Source organism: Leucoraja erinacea, chromosome 9, assembly GCF_028641065.1.
Source record: "Leucoraja erinacea ecotype New England chromosome 9, Leri_hhj_1, whole genome shotgun sequence".
NCBI classification, from domain to species: Eukaryota; Metazoa; Chordata; class Chondrichthyes; order Rajiformes; family Rajidae; genus Leucoraja; species Leucoraja erinaceus.
In genome coordinates, this window is record NC_073385.1 from 62,385,149 (window position 1) to 62,410,139 (window position 24,991).

The following is a 24,991-nucleotide window of genomic DNA, read 5'->3' on the forward strand; positions in this document are numbered from 1 at the left end:
CAACATCTGCAATTCCTCCTGTCTATATTTTCAATGGAGGAATTCAGTGGGTCAGGCTGCAACTACAGAGGCAAAGGGTACCCTGACCCGCTGAGTTCCTCCAGCAGTTTGTTTCATTGCTCCAAGCGGAGACGGAGATCAGGATTGTCACTGAATCAGATCAACTCGTTGCACCACTGTGCTATCATTTTAAATGAAAATCAGGGAAGGACAATATTCTCCTCACTTCGACACGGACTTTCTGGTATTACATGCGAGGAACATGGATACACTAGAGAATCCGAGAAGAGAAAGGTCAACATTTCATCCAGTTCCTCCTTTACCCGGCACGATGCAATGGTAAGAAACTGCTCACAAAGAATGCAATCTGTACCAAAGACCAAGACGGAAGTCTGAGCAAACCCTGGAAGCTGAAGAGTTCTGGAAACAGTAAGTTCTATGAATGGTGTTTGGGGAAGGAGGTGGTGGAGGAGGTTGAGGCAAATCCCTTTCATAGAAACATAGACATAGAAATTAGGTGCAGGAATAGGCCATTCAGCCCTTCGAGCCTGCACCGCCATTCAATATGATCATGGCTGATCATCCAACTCAGTATCCCGTACCTGCCTTCTCTCCATACCCCCTGATCCCTTAGCCACAAGGACCACATCTAACTCCCTCTTAAATATAGCCAATGAACTGGCCTCAACTACCCTCTGTGGCAGAGAGTTCCAGAGATTCACCACTCTCTGTGTGAAAAAAGTTCTTCTCATCTCAGTTTTAAAGGATTTCCCCTTTATCCTTAAGCTGTGACCCCTGGTCCTGGACTTCCCCAACATCGGGAACAATCTTCCTGCATCTAGCCTGTCCAACCCCTTAAGAATTTTGTAAGTTTCTATAAGATCCCCTCTCAATCTTCTAAATTCTAGAGAGTATAAACCATTTCATTACATCACCTCAAGGGAATAAAAAATACAGATAAATTAAATCACATGTTTCTTCTTTAATGATACCAGTTCATCAGTGCTTCCATCCCTTTAAGAGCTGCCTGACTTGAGTCAAAATCAAGCTTGTGATAATTTCTGTGACATATTTCTCTGGAGCTGGGAACAGATTGCCTCCTGGCTGAGCCAAATGCCATCATGCCCACTCCTGCAGTATATGCTGACAGCAGCCATGCCAGAACAAGGAGCAGATTCATCGCTTACAGTGTGTGCATTGTTTGACTGCAAGATCCACCGGCAGAGGGAGGGGTACCTTGGGCAAGCATCCCTATACCCAATGGCTCAGCATTGCCTCAGTGTGTGCTGAAAGGAGGATGTGTCTGCAGCCTCAGCCCCGCTGGGAGCTGCCGTCTTCTTCCCAGTCCAATCCCACAGCTAGGGCAGTGACATGGATGCTGGGGTTAGTCACATTGATGTAGGAAGGGTGGTGGGTGTAAGGAACAAGATGCCATTAGAGTAGGTAGTAACTACTAGGTAGTTGCGGCTGGGTCTATCCCGACGTTTAAGAAACAGTTAGACAGGTACATGGACAGGACAGGTTTGGAGGGATAGGACCAAACGCGGGCAGATGGGACTAGTTAGTGTAGCTGGGACATGCTGGTCAGCGTGGGCAAGTTGGGCTGAAGGGCCTGTTTCCACGCTGTATCACTCTATGACTCTATGACCAAGGGAGGATAATTAGAATAGAGCTCCAACTGCTCATTGCTGTCCCCCAATTCACTGAGCAAAGGAACGACCAAAGAATTCACAAAGCTCTGAAAGTTGTTTGAGGGACAGCCAAGGGAGCACCTACTAAGTTTAGGCCCTCTGGTAATCTAGACGACACTGCAGCCAAATCTGTACATAGCTAGCTCCCGCAAACAACATTAGCAACAAGGTCATCTGTCTTAGTGTACTGACGGAATATTGGGCAGGACAGACACTGTGGTAACTCCAGGACCCATCTGTCAGTCTACACTGGGCCCTGGTATCTTGGCACCATCACATGAGCCTCTCTCACCTTGCAATTTATTTTAATTGTCTGCTGCACATTGTGTTTTTACAATGTGTGAGCAAAGCATCGTCAAGTTCCTTGTATATCTACATGATTGGCCAATACATTTAAGAATAAGTGGTTGGCCATTTAGAATAGAGTTGACTAAAATCTTTTTCACCCAGAGATTCAGATTCAGATTCAGATTCAGATTCAATTTAATTGTCATTATCAGTGTACAGTACAGAGACAACGAAATGCATTTAGCATCTCCCTTGAAGAGCGACATAGCAAACGATTTGAATAAATAATAATAAGTGTCCGGGGGGGGGGGTGGTGATTGGCAGTCACCGAGGTACGTTGTTGAGTAGAGTGACAGCCGCCGGAAAGAAGCTGTTCCTCGACCTGCTGGTTCAGCAACGGAGAGACCTGTAGCGCCTCCCGGATGGTAGGAGGATAAACAGTCCATGGTTGGGGTGAGAGCAGTCCTTGGCGATGCTGAGCGCCCTCCGCAGACAGCGCTTGCTTTGGACAGAGAGTTGTGAGTCTGTGGAATTCTCTGCCTCAGAAGGCAGTGGAGGCCAATTCTCTAGATGCTTTCAAGAGAGAGTTAGATATAGCTCTTAAAGATAACGGAGTCAGCGGATATGGGGAGAAGGCAGGAACAGGGTACAGATTGTGGATGATCAGCCATGATCACAGTGAATGACACTGCTGGCTCGAAGGGCCAAATGGCCTACTCCTGCTCCTATTGCCTATTGTCTATTGTCTAAATTGATTCTGATTCTGATTCTGAACCCATTTTACTATATCTCTGGAAGCATGACAATAAATAAACAAAACTAATCTAAACTAAGTTTTGCTGTGTGTTTGTGCGTCTTTCTGCCTTCCTGTCATATGTACATCTGATATTGTAATAGATGTAAGGGGAGGAACTGCTGGAAACAGTTTACAAACAGTTGCCACTTTATGGCGCCATTATGATTGTGTGATCTGCATTAATGGACATCAGTGACCAGGCAATTTAACTTTCTGTCAACTATTTCTGAACCAGTGATAATGTTGTGAGCCGGTCACAACACCATGTTCTTACAGTAGGGCAGGAATGGACTTTTAATATGGATTTCCACCTCTGCCAGAGACAAACTTCACCCCAAACCAACGCACCAGCGTCCGCAACTCCTACCTCTACCAACCGACCAAAATCCACAACCTCACATGCCACTAAACTCCACCAACCCACCACACCCCCACCCCTACTCTGACCAACCCCAACTCCTCACCCAAGCAATCTAACCAACATCCCAACCACACCCAACCCCATCTCCCAACCCACCAATCACCCCATCGATCAACCCATCCAACACATGAACACCAAAGGTCTCCTCCTCTCTCCAGTTGGATTTCTGTGAGACCCTCTGTCACTGCTGCTCCCCTTCTATGATCCCTGCTGCTCTCATGTCCTTTGACTATGTTCTGACTAGAACATGTTCTGACAGGGGTTATAGGGAGAAGGCAGGAGAATGGGGTTTGGAGGGGGAGATAGATCAGCCATGATTGAATGACAAAGTAGACATGATGGGTCAAATGGCCTCCTTCTGCTCCTATCACTTATGGCCTGATGACCCAGACTTGGAACAACAAGCACGTATCTACTAATCAGCACTAGCCTTCACCTCCATCACATCCCACGTAGCTTTCAGGTCCATTCTGAGACCTCCCAGTTTCCCACCGATGTCCAGAAATGCAGATCACACCATCACGATGGCACCAGAGTGTGGTGACTGTTTGCAAGTTGTCCCCGGCAGATCTAACCAACCAGGATTTAAGGTACCTAAGTTCCACAGCTTCGCAATATGGTTCTCCCTCTGTGCCCAAGGCCCTACACTCTCTGCCACTCTCATATCTTATATGAAATATTACCCCAAACCCCTTTGCCCTCTCTTTCTCCTGCCCACCGCCCCAGAAATGTTTGCACCCATTTCTCCTACCAACCTAGTTCCTCTGCTCCTCTCCCACTCCTCCATATTCTCATATCCCATCTCCAAGTCTCATATTTTCCTTGTCTTATCCTCTCTTTCGCTGCCACTCCCCATCCCCTATTCCCTTCCACTCACATCCCTTCCTCCGGTTCAACATGTTTCTCCTCCTTTCCTTATCTGACACCATTTTTCACATCTTCTTTGTCACTTTACTCCATCTATCTGCCAGCCAACCCACCTCACCTGTATCCACCTATCACTTGCTTGGCTTTATCCCACTCCCACCTCTCTTTCTACCCCTTCATCCATCAGTCAGAAGAAAGGCCCCGACCCGACCCGTACATTCACTCCACAGATATTGCCTGACCCACTGAGATTCTCCAGCACTTTGTTGTTTATTTTTAGTTATTCCAGGAGTTTGTTATTTTGCTCCAGGCTCCGGCATCTACAGTCTCTTGTGCCTGCGTAGTTCTGTCTGTGTGGAGTTTCTACATTTTCTCTGAGACTCCCACATCTCAAAGACATGCAGGTTGGAAGATTAATGGACCACTGGAAATGTGGTGTTGATGAACTAACTGCCCACTTGCATCACTTGTGGTGAAAGTGCCGCAAGTTATCGGATAGGAAGAGGGAGTTCATTATTTTAATCTGGTGGCAACTTTCTCCCCTCCTAGTACATCAGTCTGAAGAAAGTTCTTGACCTGAAACGTCCATTCCCTTCATAAATGCTGCCCGGCCCACTGAGTTCCTCCAGAATTATTTTGCTCAACGCACACCCTGATTTCCAAACATTCACCACTCCAGCAATGCTCACACCTACATCTGCACCAACTCTCCATCACTTCCACCCCTCCCTTCCAACCTGCCAATGCCCCCCCCCACGCCGCCAGTCTCCTAACACCCCCATTTCCCACCATCCCACCAATCCCACCAATGCCGTGAAGGGAGAGTGGACGCTGGCGCGCTTTAGCTGCCGCTGCTCTCTCTTCACATTCACATTGTGTTTTTGATTTTTTGTTTTTGGACTGAATTCTGTTTTTAATTTGTGTTTCTGTGATGTCTTTATTATTTATTTTATTCTGATTTATATGTTTATATTCCTGTTAATCTATGTAAGGTGGCCTTGAGATGTCTGAAAGGCGCCCAATAAATAAAATTTATTATTATTATTATTATTAATCCTACTCCCATCCAACACACCCCATCAACCCACTCCTTCATACAACATAATCACCACATTCCCTCAAACTCACCCATCCACCAATTACACCCATCAAACGCTGATATCCAACCGTGCAGGAAGGAACTGCAGATGCTGGTTTACACCGAAGATACACACAAAATGCTGAAGTAACTCAACGGGACAGGCAGCATCTCTGGAGAGAAGGAATGAGCGATGTTTCGGGTCGAGACCCTTCTTCAGTCTGAAGAAACATCACCCATTCCATCTATCCAGAGACGCTGCCTGTCCCACTGAGTCTACTGAAATCCTACCACTTTCAATGGCCATTCCTTATCCAATTACCATCCCATACGCAAGAAACCCCATCCAGGCTCCTACTCCTCCCACCACCACTTGCTTAACCCTTCCATCATCAACCAGCCCACATCTGGGAGATCCCCACTCCACCCCCCAAGCCACCGTGCGCTCCACGGCACAGCCTTCCCCCAACCCAATTCTCACCTTGGTTCCGTGGCAGCTGCAATGTCCATGCCCAGATGGTGGGGCCGAGGCATGGTGGCAATGAAGTGAAGGTTGGCCGGATTGAAAAGCCGCACTGTCCCATCCGCACAGCCACAGAAGATGAAATCCTCATTGACCGACAAGCAGTTGGCCATCGTGGTCTGTGTGAAGGGAAATACATCTACATTACATCAATGTGTAAGAAGGATCTGCAGATGCTGGTTTAACCTGAAGATGGACACAAAAAGCTAGAGTAACTCAGCGGAACAGGCAGCATCTCTGGAGAGAAGGAATGGGAGACCTTTTGGATCAAGACCCTTCTTCAGTGATTAGGAATAAGGGAAACGAGAGATATCGATGGTGATGTGGAGAGATAATGAACAATGAATGAAAGGTATGCAAAAAAGTATACACCTTCCCCTGCAACCACAGAGATGCAACACTTGTCCCTTTACCTCCACCCTCGACTCTGTCCAGGGACCCCGACAGTCCTTGCAGGGGAGGCAGAGGTTCACTTGCACCTCCTCCAACCTCATCTACTGCATCCTTTGTTCAAGATGTGGACTCTTATACATCGGCGAGACCAAACGCAGACTGGGCGATCGTTTCACGGAACACCTTCACTCAACCCGCCTGAACCTGCCTGATCTCCCGGTTGCTGGACACTTTAATTCTTCTTCCCATTCCTATACAGACCTTTCTGTCCTTGGTCTCCTCCATTGTCAGAGTGAGGCTAAACACAAATTGGAGGAACAGCATCTCATATTTAGCTTGGGCAGCTTACAGCCCAGTGGTATGAATATTAGTTTCTGTCACTTCAGGTAGCCCCTGCATTCCCTCTCTCTCTATTCCTCCCCATCCAAGTCGCACCAGCTTCTTATTTTCGCCCTAGAAACAGCTTACAATGGCCTGTTTCCTTTATCATCGTTACATTTTTGCTTAGCTTTCATTCATTATTCTTTATCTCCCCACATCACCATCTGCTGTATATCCCTTGGTATCCCTTATCCCTAACCAGTCTGAAGAAGGGTCTCGACCCGAAACGTCACCCATTCCTTCTCTCCAGAGATGCTGCCTGTCCCACTGAGTTACTCCAGCTTTTTGCGTCTACATTACACCATTACTTAGGGTTAGTTTAGTTTTCAGATACAGCACAGAAACAGGCTCGTCGGCCCACTGTACCCGCACTGGCCAGCGATCCCCGCACATTTACACTATCCTACACACACAAGGGACAATTTTTACATTTACACCAAGCCAATGAACCTACAAACCTGTACGTCTTTGGAGTGTGGGAGGAAACCGAAGATCTCAGAGAAAACCCTAGCGGATCACGGGGCGAGCGTACAAACTCCGTACAGACAGCACCCGTAGTCAGGATCGACCCCAGGTCTCTGCCAATGTAAGCTCTGCAGCAACTCTACCGCTGCGCCACTGTGCCGCACTGTGACAATACTTAATTATCAGCAGTTTTGTTTTTGGTTAAAAATAAATGCTTTTCACTTTTGATTTCTTCCCGAAGAAAAATTCCAGCAAATGTTTTCTTTTAAAAAAATAATTTGTTACTGCCCATGTATTCCCCCTTTTCAAATGACTGCTCCTGTGCTATGATGCCACAAGCAATGAGGACTGACTTGCGACATCATCCGTGAAAGAGGGGGTAAGATAGCTACTTTTTGATTGGAATCGGTGAAATTGTAAAACATTGGTGCCTGATGTTAGCTTGTTGGGGCGAATGGATGGGAAGAATCTGAGGTTCTAAGGACATTAATGTGCTTGCGGGAAGTGCAATGTGAATATCAAAAACTGGAGCAATGAGGAACGACAAGATTGTCAATACTGGGTTCATTTTACGTACAAGGAATCTGAGATAAATCTGCTAGCATTTATTTTGAGAGGGCTGCCCTGTACACAAAAACAGGGATGTAATGCTGAGGCTCTATAAAGCGCTGGTCAGACCGCATTTGGCGTATAGTGAGCAATTTTGGGCACCATATCTGAGGAAGGATGCGCTGGCTCTGGAGAGGGTCCAGAGGAGGTTTACAAGAATGATTCCAGGAATGAGTGGGTTAACCTATGATGAGCGTTTGACTGCACTGGATGAGGGAGGACCTCATTGAAACTTGAAGGGAGTGGATGTGGAGAGGATGTTTCCACCAGTGGGAGAGTCCAGGACTAGAGGTCATAGCCTCAGCCTCAGACATTCCTTTGGGAAGGAGATGGGGAGGAATTTCTTTTGTCACAGGGTGGTGAATGTGGAATTTTTTGCCACAGAAAGCTGTGGAGGACGTCAATTGATATTTTTAAGGCAGAGAAAGTTAGATTCTTGATTGGTATGGATATCAGGGGTAATGGGGAGAATGCAGGAGAATAGGGTTAGGAGCAAGAGATATATCAGCCATGAATGAATGAATGACGTAGTCTAGATGGGCCGAATGTCCTAATTCTGCTCCTATCACATGACCTTATGATCTTATGAGAGACTGATTCTGGGCAAGTTATTCAGGGTTGCGGGAGGTTTAATGGATTTAATTAGCTGGGAAGATGCTCAGATAAGAACTGGGGTGTGAGGAATTAAAAAGGACTCCCATGCCCTGTGGAATTTTGAAATGGGTTGCTAAGGAAGGTGGCCACACTGATGTAAGAAAGGAAAGGAACTGAAGCATCCTGTGAGAACATTCAAAAGGAGTAAAGAGCTGGTTGTGATCAAATAAAAGTTTTTTTGCTTTGTCTAACAATGCTTCGCTTTGTAAATCTGCCAGGGAAGGTTGTCTCTACTCAGTGACAGGATGAGACAACAGGATGGAAGCAATCACTCCCTCAGAAGACTCACTCATCAGAAGTTATTTTCCGGTAGACTGGCGACTTTTCTTTCATGCCTGTGAACCGTCAACACTAAACAAACTAACTTCCCTTTTCCCCCTCCCTTCCATCCTGTCCTGCACTGCTTGGTAAATATGCATGTGCAGACTCCGTACACTCTGACTCCAGACTGAGTGAGGATTTCCTAGTTCACCGGTGGCAGAGTCTAGGACTAGAGGTCATAGCAGTTCAGTGGTGCAAGGGAGGGGTGGGAAAGTTTGGAGTGGGTTGGGTGAAGGGTTTCACTAGAGCGCATGTCTCCAGCAGGAATGATTAGCATGAAGCTACATAGCCCACCGTCAATTCCATGGATACATGGGCCTCCACGCTGATTTTTGTTTTTTGTTTAGTTTAGAGATAAAGCGCGGAAACAGGCCCTTTGACCCACCAAGTCCGCACCGAGCAGCGATCGCCGCACGCTAACATATCCTACACGCACTAGGGACAATTTATAATTTTGGCAAGCCAGTTGACCTACAAAATTGTACGTCTTTGGAGTGTGGGAGGAAACCGAAGATCGAGGAGAAAACCCACGAGGTCACGGGGAGAATGTACAAACTCCATACAGCCAGCACCCGTAGTCGGGATCAAACCCAGGTGGGTCTCTGGTGCTGCAAACGCTGTAAGGCAGCAACTCCACTGCTGCGCCACCGTGCCACCCAATTGTATGTTTGTGTGCCATACCTACTGTAGTTAAATACCCCACTGCGGGCTGACCCATGAGGAGCATCCAGTTTGAGAGAGGGGGGGACATGGATCTCTATCTTGGCTAAAGGGCAAAACAACAGTGTGTTCATGTCCCACACTATTGCCCTCTCACCATCACACCTGACTCACAGGGTGATGTCTCTCATAACTCTTTGTGGTCCCAACAATTTAATTCCAGTTCCTAGTCAGTAGATGTAGTTTACTTAGATTTTCAGAAACCCTTCGATAAGGTGCTACATGTAAAGCTGCTAAGGAAGTTGAGAGCCCACGGTATCAAAGGGCAGATACTAGCAGGTTGGCTGGGTGGTAGAAGACAAAGGGTGGCAATAAAGGGGGATTTTTCTGGTTGGCTGCCAGTGACTAGCGGAATTCCTCAGGGGTCGTGGCTGGGTCGGGCCACTACTCTTCATGTTGTATATTAATGATTTGGACAAGGGAATTTAAGGCTTTGTGGCAAAGCTTGTGGATGATACGAAAATAGGTGGAGGGGCAGGTAGTGTAGAAAAGGCAGGGACTCTGCAGAAGGACTTGGACAGGTGGGAGAGTGGGCAGAGAAGTGGCAGATGGAATATAGTGCAGCAATGTGTGGAGTCATACATTTTAGTCGTAGGAATAATAGCGAGGACTATTTTCTAAATGGGGAGAGAATCCAGAAATCGGAGGTGCAAAGGGATTTGTGAGTGCTGGTGCAGGATTCCCAAAAGGTTAATCTGCACATCGATTCGGTAATATAGAAAGCAAACTCAATGCCAGCATTTATTTCAAGAGGGCTTGTATACAAAACAGGAATGTAATGTTAAGGTTCTATAAGGCGCTGGTCAGGCCGCTTTTGGAATATTGTGAGCAATTTTGGGCACCATATCTGAGGAAGGATGTGCAGGCTCTGGAGAGGGTCCAGAGGAGGTTTACAAGAATGATCCCAGGTATGAGTAGGTTAACCTATGATGAGTATTTGTCGGCACTGGGCCTGTACTCGCTGGGGTTTAGAAGAATGAGGGGGTACCTCATTGAAACGTAGCGAATAGTGAAAGGCTTGGATAGAGTGGATATGGAGAGGATGTTTCCACTAGTGGGAGAGTCTAGGACTAGAGGTCATGGCCTCAGAATTAAAGGACGTTCTTTTCGGAAGAAGATGAGGAGGAATTTCTTTAGTCAGAGGGTGGTGAATCTGTGGGATTCTTTGCCACAGGAGGCTGTGGAGGCCGTCAATGGATATTTTTAAGGCAGAGATGGATAGATTCTTGATTAATATGAGTGTCAGAGGTTATGGGGAGAAGGCAGGAGAATGGGGTTAGGATGGAGAGACAGATCTGCCATGATTGAATGGTGGAGTAGACTTCATGAGTCGAATGGCATTCTACTCCTATTCCTTATGACCTAATGCACCTGAAAACACCTTAATCCTGCAACAAAATGAGGTTTTAACACAGGAATGTTTAAATCACAACCCACCTAGCTCGATGGGCATCTTTGAAATATCCAGCACCCCCTTTTACTGTTTCCCCCACCCACTAGATTTTCCCTTGTCCACGTATTTGTCCAGTTCTCCTTTGGGAGTTGCACTGAACTTGCTTCCATCACGTTCTCCAGCCCTGTAGATGGCAAATGCTCACTGCGTGACAACATAAATTCCTCATTATCTTTCCTCCAGGAGTCTGTTGCAAAGGACCGGCAGCCAAGGTGGCGCAGCGGTAGAGTTGCTGTCTTACAGCGCTGGAGACCCAGGTTCGATCCCGACTACGGGTGCTGTCTGTACAAAGTTTGTACATTCTCCCCGTGACTGCGTGGGTTTTCTCCGAGATCTTCGGTATCCTCCCACACTCCAAAGACGTACAGGTTTGTAGGTTAATTGGCTTGGTGTATGTGTAAAATTGTAGTGTGTGTAGGAGAGTGTTATTTAGCGGGATCACTGGTCGGTGTGGACACGGTGGGCTGAAGGGCCTGTTTCCGTACTGTATCTCTAAACTAAACTAAAGTAAATTCAGCCAGAGTGGCACAGTGAAGGTGGGGAGGCAGGGGAAAGGGAGATTGGAGGGTATGGGGAATCCAGAGCTCATTCAGTGCCATGGTCATCAAAGATGACTGATGAAAGTTGAAGTTGTCCAGGATCTCAGAAGCAGAGTAAATGTGTAGGACGAAACTGCAGATGCTGGTTTACACCGAAGATCGACACAAAATGCTGGTGTAACGTAGCAGAGAAGGAATGGGTGACGTTTCGGGTTGAGACAGAGACTGCCAGAAGTGTGAAGAAGGGTCTCGACCCGAAACGTCACCCATTCCTTTGCTCCAGAGATGCTGCCTGTCCCGCTGAGTTAATCCAGCATTTTGTATCTATCCCAGATGCACAGTGTTTGGGGGAGATGGATGAGATGATGAAGATAGGGAGAGGCAAGACCATGCAGGGATTTGAAACCAAAGACAACTTAAATCCAGATGTTCTTAGTCTCAGATGCGATGGTGGTGAGTTAGGAATGTGGGGGAACATACTGGACCTCACATTCAGCAGCAGCACATACACATAGTAACAGGGGGACATGATGGTGGTGTACTGATCCTAAACCTGCAAACTGCTGGAGCTGCCTGCAATGGTTGGGCACACAATGGAGACACACCATGGGCGATATCAGAGTGGGAGGTGCAGTGAGATGCTGAGACGGGAATGCAAACTTACTGTGGTGTTATCTGTGTTCTTTTCAAAGTCAATATGGGCAGGAGCAGCCGGGAGAGGAGAGGTAATCAAGCATTAGAGATGCAGTATCGAGCAGAACACCGAGCTGACAATACATACAAACACCCGTGCACACAGATTAATGTGCACACACACACACACGCACGCTCACACTCATAGCACAATCATGCACATGTGCATACACACGCTCACACTCATACACACAAAAGCACACTCATGCACACACTCACATTGTTATTCACTCAAACACACAAAAACACACCCACTCATTATATGTGTACACATTTCCCCCACCCATCATTGGAGGTACAGTATGGTGGTGATTCAGTGGCTAAATCGTGCACTGGTCATCATAGACTTGGGCTAAAAATCCAAGGGCAGAATCCAAATACCACCATGGAAAGTGCGGGATTAAAATTCGGGTAATAATCTGGAATTAAAAACAGTTGGTCAGCAGAAATGACGAAGCCCATAAAACTAGTGGATGACCATAAACAGCTGCAATTACCTTCAGAAGAGGAAACCTGCTGTCCCTTACACAGACGGGCCTGTGTGTGATTCCAGACCATTGATTCACTCATCAAATGGCCTTTGCTATGCCGCAATGAGTTGCCAATAAATACTGGTCTTGCAGACATCCCAATCATCCCAAAATACGGACTGGTTTGGGAACAGCTCCACCCAAGGCCATGAGAAATGGCAGCGAATTGTGGACGCAGCCCAGACCATCACACAAACCAACCTGCCTTCCATTGACTTAATTTACACCTCACGCTGTCTCGGCAAGGCCAGCGGCATAATCAAGGATGCGTCGCACTCTGGCCACTCCCCTCTCCCATTGGGCAAAATGTATAGAAGTGTGAAAATGCACACCTCCAGATTCAGGGGCAGTTTCTTCCCAGCTGTTATCAGGCAACTGAACCATCCTACCACAGCCAGAGAGCAGTGCTGAAGTACTATCTACCTTTTTGGTGATCCTGAGACTATCCTCGATTGGACTTTACTGGCTTTACCTTGCACTAAACTTTATTCCCTTATCATGTACCTATACACTGTGATTGGCACAATTGTAATCATGTATTGTCTTTCAGCCGACTGGATAGCAGGTAATAACTGGATAGACTGGATAGCACTGTACCTTGGTATAAGTAACAATAAACTAAACTTAGGAATGAGAGGAATGAGTAACAGGCGATACAATCCAGTGAATCAGAATAACGATGAAGGGACGGTACAACCCCACATGCCCATTCACACTGGCCACCAGGTCCACGTCCTGCAAAATAAGAAATTTGCAGTGGTGCTCACCCTCAGCTCCACCCACTTGTCCAGAAGCCTCTTCTCGTTGAACTCGCACAGGAGGCCGGAGCTGGTGATGCAGAAGGTGTTCTCGGCCTTCCTGCCGCGCCCGCAGGCCACGTCGCTGAAGAAGTTGTTGCGCAGCTCACCCAGCAAACCCGAGCGTCCCAGCAGCGGCACCGTGGCATTCACCTGAAATACAGGCCGGAGGCACTGATTGTCACAAAGAGAGAGAGAGAGAGAGAGAGAGAGAGAGAGAGGGAGAGGGAGAGGGAGAGGGAGAGGGAGAGAGAGAGAGGGAGAGGAGAGAGAGAGAGAGAGAGAGAGAGAGAGAGAGAGAGGCGACCCTCGTAACATGGAAACACAGACCATGAGCACCATAGAGAATCATACATTCAAGATCACCAATGACCCACCTGAGTGTTATTTTAAGAAGCATGAAGACAACAGGAGATACTGATAGTTAAGGGAGTATGGAACTATGCAGATAGATTTCATCAATAGTTACGGGGTGGGTGATTGCAACCTTCATGTGGTCCGCCCTATTTTGACGAATGCAATCAACCTGGTGTGCACAATCAAATAAGATCAATAGAACAAGTTGTCCTTTAGGCTGTGCACGCCACACGCAAGAAGAAGAAGATCAATGGTTACGTGTAGGAAGGAACTGCAGATGCTGGTTTAAAGCGAAAATGGACACAAAATACTGGAGTAACTCAACGGGACAGGCAGCATTCTGACTAGAAGATAATTTGATGCTCATTTCACCTCTGATGCTCATTTCTCACTGCCCTTGACAAGATGGTGATTCTCAAACTACTAACTACAAAGTTCTTCAGCTGAAGGTACTCCCAACAGTGATGTCGGAGAGGGCGTTCCAGGATTTAGACCCAGCGATGATGAACGACTGACAACGTGAGAGGGTGAAACTTTGGACATTCAAAAGGGGGATTGGATCGGGTCTTGAGACGGCATAATGTGCCGGGCTGCACAGGAAGAGTAGGTATATGGGACTGGGGGTTGTGCTGGAGTGAGCCAGCATGGACTCACTGAATGGCTGAATGGGCCTCCTGACAACACTAAATTCTCCAGTTCCTGTGTTTCGGTATAGACACCCAGTCAGAGAAAGAACCCAGTTAGAAAAGAAGCAGATAGAGGCCGGGGAGGAAAATGATAATGGACGGAGGTCTCACCTTTGAGGCTTTGGACGCATCTAGATACCAGAACTTGACATGCCTGTTGCCTGCAGTGACGAAGTAACTACTATCCTCGGAGAAGGACACAGCAGTCACTTTACTCGAGACCTTGTTGGCTGCCACAACAACATTTTTCTGTGGATGAAGCAAGAGACACACATTTCACATTTGCCCGCGTCAGGATTGTCATTGTCTACCATAGATAATGTACTAACTATTCATGAGACTGCGAGAGGGGCAGGTAATGGGCACTCTAGAGAGACATAGGTTTAAGGTGAAGGGGAAGGGGAAAAGATTTGATAGGAATCCGAGGTGTAGCTTTTTCACACAAAATGTGGTGGGTGTATGGAACAAGCTGCCAGAGGAGGTAGTTGAGGCTGGGACTATCCCAACCTGTAAGAAACAATTAGACAGGTACATGGATAGGTCAAGTTTGGAGGGATATGGACCAAATGCGGGCAGGTGGGACATGTTGGCCGGTGTGGGCAAGTTGGGCCAAAGGGCCGGTTTTCACATTGTATCACTCTATGACTCTAACACACAACAACCAAACGGATGATCTGAATATCACAGTACACAATATTCAGTGCCGATGCACTCATCACACTGTCACTCTGCTCTCCATGTAACATATTCTTCAGTACGTAGACCACCCTGTACAGTTCATTAATCTCAGCTCCCTGTGTAACATTATTAATGCATACATCTAGTCATAGAGCAACATTCTTTTAATACAGCTCCTTAAGGGCCTGTCCCACATGGGCGATTTTTTCGGCGACTGTCATAGTCGTAGCCGGTCGCCAAAAACATGGCGACTAGACCCCCCTACGACAATGTCTATGACAATGTCTACAACAACCTACCACCTAGTCGACGTCAAGCTACGGCAAGCTACTGACAACCGGCGACCCATTAGGACATTCACCTACAACCACACCTACAACAACCTATGTCCACCAGCGACAAGCTACGACAGCTGAAGACAACTTCCGACAACTTCCGACAACTTCCGTGTGTTACGCTGGCACCCAGTGTAACACACTGCTCACAACGCACTATTCACTGCATACAGCTCCCTGTGTTACTGTTCACTATACACAGCCCCCAATGCGACATACTGCTCATTGCACACAGCTCCCTGTACTACAAACCGTGCACTAAACATCGCTCCCTCTGCAACACATTGCTCACTAAATACTCTTCATCGCACACAGCTCCAGGTGTAACACTCCGTTCACTTAACACTGCCCCTAGTGTAACATACTGTTCACTGCACACAGATCCTGGTGTAACAGGGCCACTCACTTAACATATCTCCTAATGCTGGGGTTCCCAACCTTTTCCGTCCCGTTTACCCCAGGCAACTTTAATGGCACATAACAATGTTGTTTGATTTATTTATGAACAACTAATGATGAACAGATACTGGTATACCAGAACCAAACACAGTCAGTCAATGAGAAAAAATATGTACAAATCTAGAATCACCACATTTACCCCCTGGGTAGGCGAAATGTACCCCCAGCGGGTAAATTTACCCCAGGTTGGGAACCCTTGCCCGAGTGTAACAAACTACACACAGCTCTCTGTATAACACAATCGCCACTGCATACTGTTCCCTGCACATCTGTGTAATACACTGACACTACACATCTGTGTAACACACACGTTTCATGGGCCATTGCTCCCGCATTAAGCTATGTCACTCTGTTTGTTCCACTGATATGAATGGCCAACCTCAGGTATGTATCTGAGGGACAGGAGGCGTTGTGTTACTGGAGTGATTGCCGCAGCTGCGTGTACCTTCCAAGCCCAAACGTTGACGATCATGTCATGCTGGTATCCCACGGAGACGATGTACTTGGCATTGGGTGAGAAAGCCACACAGGCCACCCCGTACTTGTGCTCCTGAATCTCTGCCACCTGGGTCTTGTCAACAACATCCCAGACCCGAACAGCGGGCATGTGGCCACTCTGAAAACATAGAGGAGGAGAAAAGAGACAATGAAGAAGCGGCCAGCTCACCTGGTGATTCATGATCTGCGTAACTCAGGGAAACGGCATTTCACAAAGGAAACTCTGTCCCAGAAGCTTCACTGTCTTCCTTTCCACGTCTGTAGAAGCCCTCGTTGCTCATTCCCCGGCTAACACTGATTGTGGGGCTGCCATTAGTGAGCACCAGGGCAGAAAGTCATTCGCCAAACCCCAGCCCTGGCTGGAAGGTCCCATTCAATGGCCAGCAGTGGAGTTCCCAGTAACCAGTCCACCCCGGCCAGCCTTGAGCCAAGCACGTTGTCCCCCATGACCTGACCATTTTCCCCTTTGCCAACAAACCTCAGAGTCGAAAGCAAGATCGTGAAGCTGCTGGAAAGGTATGAAGAGTAATGGCTGGGAAGACTGCTCCCAGCACATCCAACCATTCCCTCGTCCTCAGCATGTCCACTGGAGATGCTGCCTGACCCGCTGAGTTACTCCAGCAGAGAGCTACAAAATGCTGGAGTAACTCAGCGAGGCCGGCAGTATCTCTGGATAGATGGAAGGGATGACATTTCTGGTCGAGACCCTTCTTCAGACTGAGTCAGGGGAGAGGGGGATACGGAGATAAGGAAGGGTAAGGTGTGAGAACGAGACATCAAAGGGGGTGGAGATCAAGGAAAATGTATGATAGATCATTGTTAACAAGGAGAAAATAACAACAAAGCAAACAGATATAATGTAATCAGGGACAGTCAGACTGGTTGGAGAACTGGGAAGGGACGGGAGGGAGGGAAAGCAAGGATTACTTGAAGGTGGAGAAGTCAATATTAACACAGCTGGGGTGTAAGCTGGCCCAAGCGACATATGAGGTGGTGTTCCTCCAATTAGCATTGCCCTCACTCTGACAGTGGAGGAGACCCAGGACAGAAAGGTCAGTGTGGGAATGGGAGGGAGAGTTAAAGTGTTGAGCAACCGGGAAATCAGGTAGGTTTAGGCGGGCTGAGCGGAGGTGTTCTGTGAACCGATCGCCGAGCCTATGCTTAGTCTTGTACTCCAGCACTTTGTTTTAACTTTGCATACGAGCATCTGCAGTTTATGTGTCTGCATTCCCTCATCCTCTGGTTTTTTTAATCTATCAGAGCTTTGAAATCTTGCCAGTCCCTATGAAGGGCCTCTCACCACAGATGCTGCCTTACCTGCTGAGTAATTCCAGTGTTTTCTTTATTTCATTCCCTTAGAGCTTTCATTTAAGAACTTAAGCCACGAAAGAACAATTTTGAAAATAAATAACTGCTCGCTCTGGTTCGACCCTGAAATATGCATTAGTTTCTTGTAGTGCTTGGAATCAGAGAAAGGATTTTGGTTCCAACATATCTATTCTTGGTATGTGGGTGTCTCTGTATGTGGGTATTCTTGGTATGTGGGTGTCTCTGGCAATGCTAGCATTTATTGCCCATCCCCAATAGTCCTTGGAACAAATGGGTTGATAGACCATTGCAAAGACTCATCAACATTGCTGGTGTCTGGAGACGCATGGTGGCGGCATTAGGGTGGCACGGTGGCGCAGCGGTAGAATTGTTGCCTTACAGCGCTTAAAGCACCGGAGACCCAGGGTGGATCCCAACTACGGGTGCTGTCTGTACACAGTTTGAACGTTCTCCCCGTGACCGCATGGGTTTTCTGTGACATCTTCGGTTTCCTCCCACACTCCAAAGACATACAGGTTTGCGGGTTAATTGGCTTGGTATAAGTGTAAATTGTCCCTAGTGTGTGTAGAATAGTATTAGTGTGCAGGAATCTGTGGTCAGCGTGGACTAGGTGGGCTGAAGAGCCTGTTTCCGCGCTGTATCTCTAAACTAAACTACACTAAACTAAACTAAGCATGTAGGTCAGACACTGGAAAGATGCTAGACCTCCTCCCCAGAGAACATTAAGAACCTGGTAGTTCAGTGGTCTTATCAATGTTTTAATTCCAGCTCTATTTAAGTAATTGAATTTAATATCCAATCCGCTTGAGAGCTTCTAGAACTCATGTCACTGGACTTTTAGACCAGCAATGGTTAGGAAAAAGACCAGATCGGTGGGCATGGTTACAAAGCTAAGGTGTTAATTTAATGTAGGTAATTTCCAGGCCAGGATAATTAACATAAATGGAGGAACCAGCTCCACGAGTTGTCTTCTGAACGTATATTTGTTCATTTTGATATGATCACTATTAATCAATTATATATCTGAATAAAGACATCAGGTTGGGGCCGATCACCATTGTTCCTGAAGATCATGTGATATACATAAAAGTGGTAGAGTGCGGCACGGTGGCGCAGCGGTAGAGTTCCTGCCTTACAGCGCTTGAGACCCTAGATCTATCCTGACTACAGGTGCTGTCTGCACGAAGTTTGTACGCTCTCCCTGTGACTGTCAAGTCTTCTAATGTTTTTGTGCAGATTCCCCGCTTGAAAGGGATCTGATTCATCCACCCCAAAATGATGAACTGGATTTCACTCAATGACCAAACACTTCTTTTCCATTTTTTTCCCCCTTTTTATTTTGGCAGATTCAGCAATTAATTTACAGTTCCACTTGATTTATTGCTTCAGCCATTACTTTGAAGGCATTTGGATGTTGTAGGTCTTAAGGTATTTAACAGTTTAGTCTTTTAGCAGGTTAAAAAAAACGGCTGCTAATCGGGTGCTGTAGATAATCAGTCCTGCATGCCTTTGTTGGCGATCGCGGCAGTTTTTAGGACAGTCTCTTAGATTATACTGTTCAAGTTTTAGCCGCAAGTCAACTTCTCTTGCGGGCCTGTCCGCTTTTCTGTTCACAGTCGGGCTGACTCTGATCCCGACCGGGCTTTTTCTGTTTTCTCCCCCCACCGGGTTGGGCTGAAGACTCAGCCTCTGTCGGTGGCTCTCTGGACCTGTCCGTGGCCTACACGGAACTAGGCCCCCACCCGACGTCTGTGGCTGCTGCTTGGGCTTGGCTGTGGGCTGCACAGCCCTGGATACATTCCAGTTAAGCTGACACCGTGCTTGGTGACCCTTACTGCCACTGCTTGTTTTCCTAACCCTTCCCTGAGCTATTGCTTCCCGTTCCTACCTTTTTCCTTTTTGGCGCCAATTCAAAACCATTTGGCTTGGTGCTGTTTCGCTTGTTTCCAAATACTACTTCTATTTTTAACTTTTGTTTTCGATTCTTCTTGCTGGCCTTGTTCTTATCTTCGTTCTTTTATCCTCGTCGCCAATTGTTGTGTATTCGGATGCTTTGAACAGTCTTGAATAAAGGCTTGGACACGGGAGGATCATACAAGCTTCTTTACTGTAGGACGCCACCTCCAGTCTCCCCCTGCTCATGCGTACTTGCCCAAGACATCACAAGACACCAATTACTTATCCTAATCATCCCATACCTAACACTCCTCCCCCTTTAACTTGGAGGCAGGTAATAACATTTCTATTACATACATAATACTCCTCCCCCTTTTAAGTCCATTTCACCTGTACGGTATATGCTTTTTTCCTACTATTGTGCGCTTGTGATTTTAATTTAGCATTAGTCCTTTCATTACAGTTTGACTTGACAGTGACCATGTGGATTTTCTCCCGGTGCTTGGGTTTCCTCACACATCCCAAAGACGTGCAGGTTTGTAGGTTAATCAGCTTCTGTAAATTGTCCCTAGTGTGTAGGAAAGAACTAGTGTGCGGATGATCGCTGGTCGGCGTGGACACATTGGGCTGAAGAGCCTGTTTCCATGCTGTATCTGTGAACTAAACTAAACTAATAGCTCTTGGGTAGATATCTGAATCGTTATGTGTTTAAGTATTGACAAATAAACTTTGAATTTCAACATGCAAAATGCTTAAATGGTGATGTTTCCTCTGGAAGGAATGTCTAGAATCTCAAAATAATGGGTCAGCAATTTAGGATTGCGATACGGAGAATTAAATAAAAAGACCAATTAATTTTTGGATATTCAGGGAACCTAGGGATGTGTGGTTAGTGCAGGAAAGTGGTGTTTAGATAAAGGATCAGCCATGTTTTTGTTAAATAGCTGTTCAGACATCAGTGGCTGAATGGCTAGTTCCTGCTATTGTTTGCAGATACAGATATTATCGTGATGAAATTTAATTTTTTTTTAATTATTAGAAGCAATTGTACAGAGATAAAAAATTCAGCAGCTAAAATTATACAATTATTGTACAGCTTCATTTTTAACCTTATAACCTAAATTATGAAAATGAAAAAAGAAAAGAAAAAGAAAACAAGAAGAAAATAAGTAAAAAGTGAAAAGATAGATTGAAGAAGAACAAAGGAAAGTCCCCTAAACTACCAAAGCAATGTAGCAGAACGATATAGGAATAAAAGAAAAGAAAAAGAAAAGTGGAGATATACCTTGCCCCTCGTCCCCCCCACCCCTCCCCCCATGAAAGTTTAGGGTGAATTCAGTTTCTACAGAGAGTTCCTTGGACGGTTTATTTACTTGATCCTATCCTCGGGGTTTGGGAACAATCTGGAAATTATTAGGAGCATATTTTTAAAGCACGCGAAGACATAGCTTATATAAACCAGCATTTCTATCAACAGTGTTTGAGACAGTTACTCTAATTTGATAGAATTTATTTGCCACACAACCAGGGTCGGTGGAATCTGGGTTGTCAGCAGCGGTACAATAATAAAGAACACACAACCACAATAAAACTAACACAAACATCCACCACAGCATTCATCACTGTGGTGGAAGGCACAAAATTTGGCCAGTCCTCCTCCATTTCCCCCCCGTGGACAGGACCAGAGTCCAGAGTCAGTCCAGGATCGGCTCTTCCTCACCGGAGACCGCGGCTTTAAGTTGGTGTAGGCCGCAGGCCGGCGGTCGAGATTTAAAGTCTCCGCCGCAGCCAGAAGCACCGTAGACTGCAGGGCCGGCTGTCGAAGCTCCCCTCCAGGGGTGATGTTAAGTTCACGCCGGGCCCGCGGTAGAAGTTGGCCACGGGCCGGCAGTGGTGGCTTCTTCTTCCCCCCCTGGGTCCCCCACGAGGGATCCCGGGCTGTAGACGCCGCACCAGCTGGAACTCTGCAGACCGCGGCTTCAGGCTGCCGGCTGCCGCGAGCTTGCGAAACCGAGCGCTCCCCTCCGGCGAGCCCCAGCGAGGGCTCACCCGCTCCACGCCGAGAGTCCACGCTGTGCCCGCCGCTGAAGTCCCGGGCGCGTCTCCGTGGAAAGGCCGCGCCGATCCTTGATAACTCTTGCTATCGGCCTTTGCTCAGTGGATAACAGACTTGGCAGCAGAAACAGATTTAACTCAGGCTGCTGGCCCACTAAAGTCAGAATTCACCTGACAGTGATACTAGATGAGAGGTTATTATTGGCTTGAATATCAAGGAGAACTCCTTTGAATGATGTACTGTTTCCCCCGAGGCTTGTAGGTCATCTTCAGGTCAGATTAGAAGACTGCAGCTAATAGATTCATAGTCATAGAGTGATACAAAGTGGAAACAGGCCCTTCAGCCCAAATTGCCCACAATGGCCAACATGTCCCAGCTTCACCAGTCCCATCTGCCTGCGTTTGGTCCATATCCCTCCAAACCTGTCCTATCCATATATCTGTCTGACCGTTTCTTAAACGTTGGGATGGTTGCAGCCTCAACTACCTCCTCTGGCAGCTTGTTCCATACACCCACCACCCTTTGTGTGAAAAAGTTAGCACTCAGATTTCTATCAAATCCCCTACACCTTAAACCTATGTCCTCTGGTCCTCGATTCACCTACTCTGGGCAAGAGACTCTGTGCAGCTACCTGCTCTATTCCTCTTGTGATTTTATACGTCTCTATAAGATTACCCCTCATCTTCCTGCGCCCGAGGAATAGAGTCCTAGCATACTCAACCTCTGCCTATAGCTGAGACCTTCGAGTCTTGGCAACATTCTCGTTAATCATCTCCGTACCGTTTCCCACTTGACAACACCTTTCCTAAACCATGGTGCCCAGAACTGAACACAATACTTTAAATGCGGCCTTACCAAGATCTTATGTAACTGCAACATGGCCTCCCAACTTCTATGCTCAATACTCTGTCTGATGAAGGCCAAAGTGCCAAAAGCCTTTTTGACCACCTTATCTACCTGCGTCTCCACCTTCAAGGAACCATGCACCTGCACTCCTAGATCCCTCTGCTCTACAACACTACCCAGAGGTCCACCATTTACTGTGTAGGCCCTGCCCATGTTAGACCTCCCAAAATGCAGTACATCACATTTCTCTGTATTAAATTCCATCAACCATTCCTCAGCCCACCTGGCCAATCGATCCAGATCCTGCTGCAATTTATCACAATCATCTTCACTATCTGCAAAACCTCACACTTTGGTATCATCAGCAAACTTGCTAATCTTGCTTAATCTATTGTCGTTGATTATGCAAAGCTGGAGCAGGGAGCTAAACACACAAGAGCCAGGCTTTGCTACAATGTTAACGGAAGAATGCACTCATTACTCAATTGGTCATCAGCCTGAGTGTGTGTCAGGTTCTGGAGTAAGAACTGAACTTACGGCAATTCCAACTCAGAGTTGAATGTGATCCCAGTGCGATGCAAGCTGAGATGCTCACAATAGCCATCACCTCTGGCTGGTATAGTCATAGAATACAAAGGTAGACCCTTTAGCCCACCATCCACATGGACTATCAGGCTATCACTCCCATCAATTCCCCTGGGACTCTCCTGCCACTCTCCTCTACTAAGGGTGATTTATGGCAGCAATTAACTTATCAACCAGCAGGTCCTGGAATGTGGGATGATTCCAGAACACATATGGCCACAGGGTGAATGTAGAAACTCCACACAGACAGCACTAGAGATTTATTAGTTAGTTAGTTATTTCGGACAGAATAAAAGAATAAAAAGCAAATGTGAAACAGCATACAAAAAACAAAACACAAATATTTATAAAGTGTCATAAACAATATCTATAAATAAATGAAATCATATGTGTCCAAAAAGGAGCAGGAAGAAGCCAAAGCTTATTAATTCCCACCCCTTATTCAACTGCTTGTAATTATCTCATACAAATTTAGCAGCTATATGTACACCATATGTACACCAGCCACTATATGTACACCAAATTATTTACATTTGAACACTAATAGTGAGATTAAACGAGTACTTACCAGTACGAAGTTTGATCTGTATTTTATGAGGAGTTACGATGAGGGATTACGTGAAGAACCCACCCAGCGCGCAGGCGCGGCATACTTCCAAGCAGCGGTGTGGAATCACAGATAGACACAAATTGAAGTAAAGATAGTTAAGATTAATGAGACATCAGGCCGAGTTTGATCTATACAATGAGGGTGGGAGCGGAGGGCACGTAATCCCTCATCGTAACTCCTCATAAAATACAGATCAAACTTCGTACTGGTAAGTACTCGTTTAATCTCACTATTTTACTTCGGAGTCACGTGAGTGACTACGTGAAGACTTCAAAGGTCTGTGATTTCAAACCGTGTAACAGTTATATCACTCACTGCCGAAAGATCATCGAGGGAGGAAGTGGTATCTAAAGACCAACGAATTTGTTTGTTTTAAAAAACAAATGTTTATTAACAACAACAAAAAATAGCTCCCCTGGGCATTAAATTATAAATTTGCGGTTTCTAAAATTGTTTCCACAAAGACGTCCTTCTCTATCAGCGGTTTGCGATAGAATTTTTGGAATGTCGATTCCCTTGACCATCCCGCTGCACTAAGGATGTGGTCTAGAGGAACCTGCATCCGATCCGCCGCTGACGTGGACGCTGCCCTGGTTGAATGGGATTTAAAAACATCCGTGTTAATCCCTGCCGTATTAAGGACCTGTTGCAACCATCTGGATATTGTCTGGCTGGTAACCCGTCCAAAAGGCTTTCTATGGCTGACCCATAAGGCTTTCTCTCTCCCTCTAAGAGTCTGGGTTGTGTCTATATAATCATAAAGGTGGGTCACCACACACAGCCTAGGATCTGGAGGGTAGGCCCGGAAGATTAACGGAGAGTTGGATATACCTGGCCTGCTCTGTTTAACCAACCTCGGCATGGTAAAAGTAATGGAATCTGGGGTGGTCACCATGTGGTCCAGACTTAACTGATGCAGCGACTGAACCCTCTGAGCAGAGACAAGCGCCATGAGCATGAGGGTCTTGTAAGTGGACTGTTCCAGGCTCAGGGATCCCACCGGAGGCCAACCTCGAAGGTGTGACAATACTACACTAACATCCCACACATGGGTGTATCTTGGTGTAGGGGGTTTGGTGTTATAAATCCCTTTAAGGAGTTTGATAACCAGAGGGTGGGATCCAATACAATGCTGTCCTGTGGGCATAAGGTATGCGGACAGGGCGCTCCGAGCTGCGTTGATGGCACTGTAGCTCATCTTTTGGTCATGGTGCAGGTGGGCCAGGAACTCCAGCACATCCGTGATCGAAGCCGTGTTGTAAGATGTCCCTGCTTTCAGACAGTACTGTTCCCATTTCCTGATGTAGGTCAGGTACTGTTTCTTGGTGGAAACTCGCAGGGATGCCGACATGGTGGTGATTGTTCTCTCTGATAACCCCAATCCCTGGTAAGGTCTGTTCAGAATCTGGAAACCAGGAGATTCAATTTTTCATGGCA

The 24,991-nt window shown here is 46.6% G+C and overlaps 1 protein-coding gene across 1 annotated transcript in view; it reads right to left on the reverse strand.

Moving 5' to 3' along the window:
• Positions 1–24,991, reverse strand: part of mapkbp1 (mitogen-activated protein kinase binding protein 1) — a 218,912-nt gene that overhangs the window by 61,188 nt on the left and 132,733 nt on the right. Inside the window, exons 5-8 of the mRNA XM_055640984.1 lie at positions 16,180–16,350; positions 14,374–14,511; positions 13,190–13,372; positions 5,623–5,783 (exon numbers count right to left, since the gene is read on the reverse strand). Of these exons, the coding sequence (XP_055496959.1) occupies positions 5,623–5,783; positions 13,190–13,372; positions 14,374–14,511; positions 16,180–16,350 (653 nt within the window). The remainder of the gene's footprint in view (positions 1–5,622; positions 5,784–13,189; positions 13,373–14,373; positions 14,512–16,179; positions 16,351–24,991) is intronic.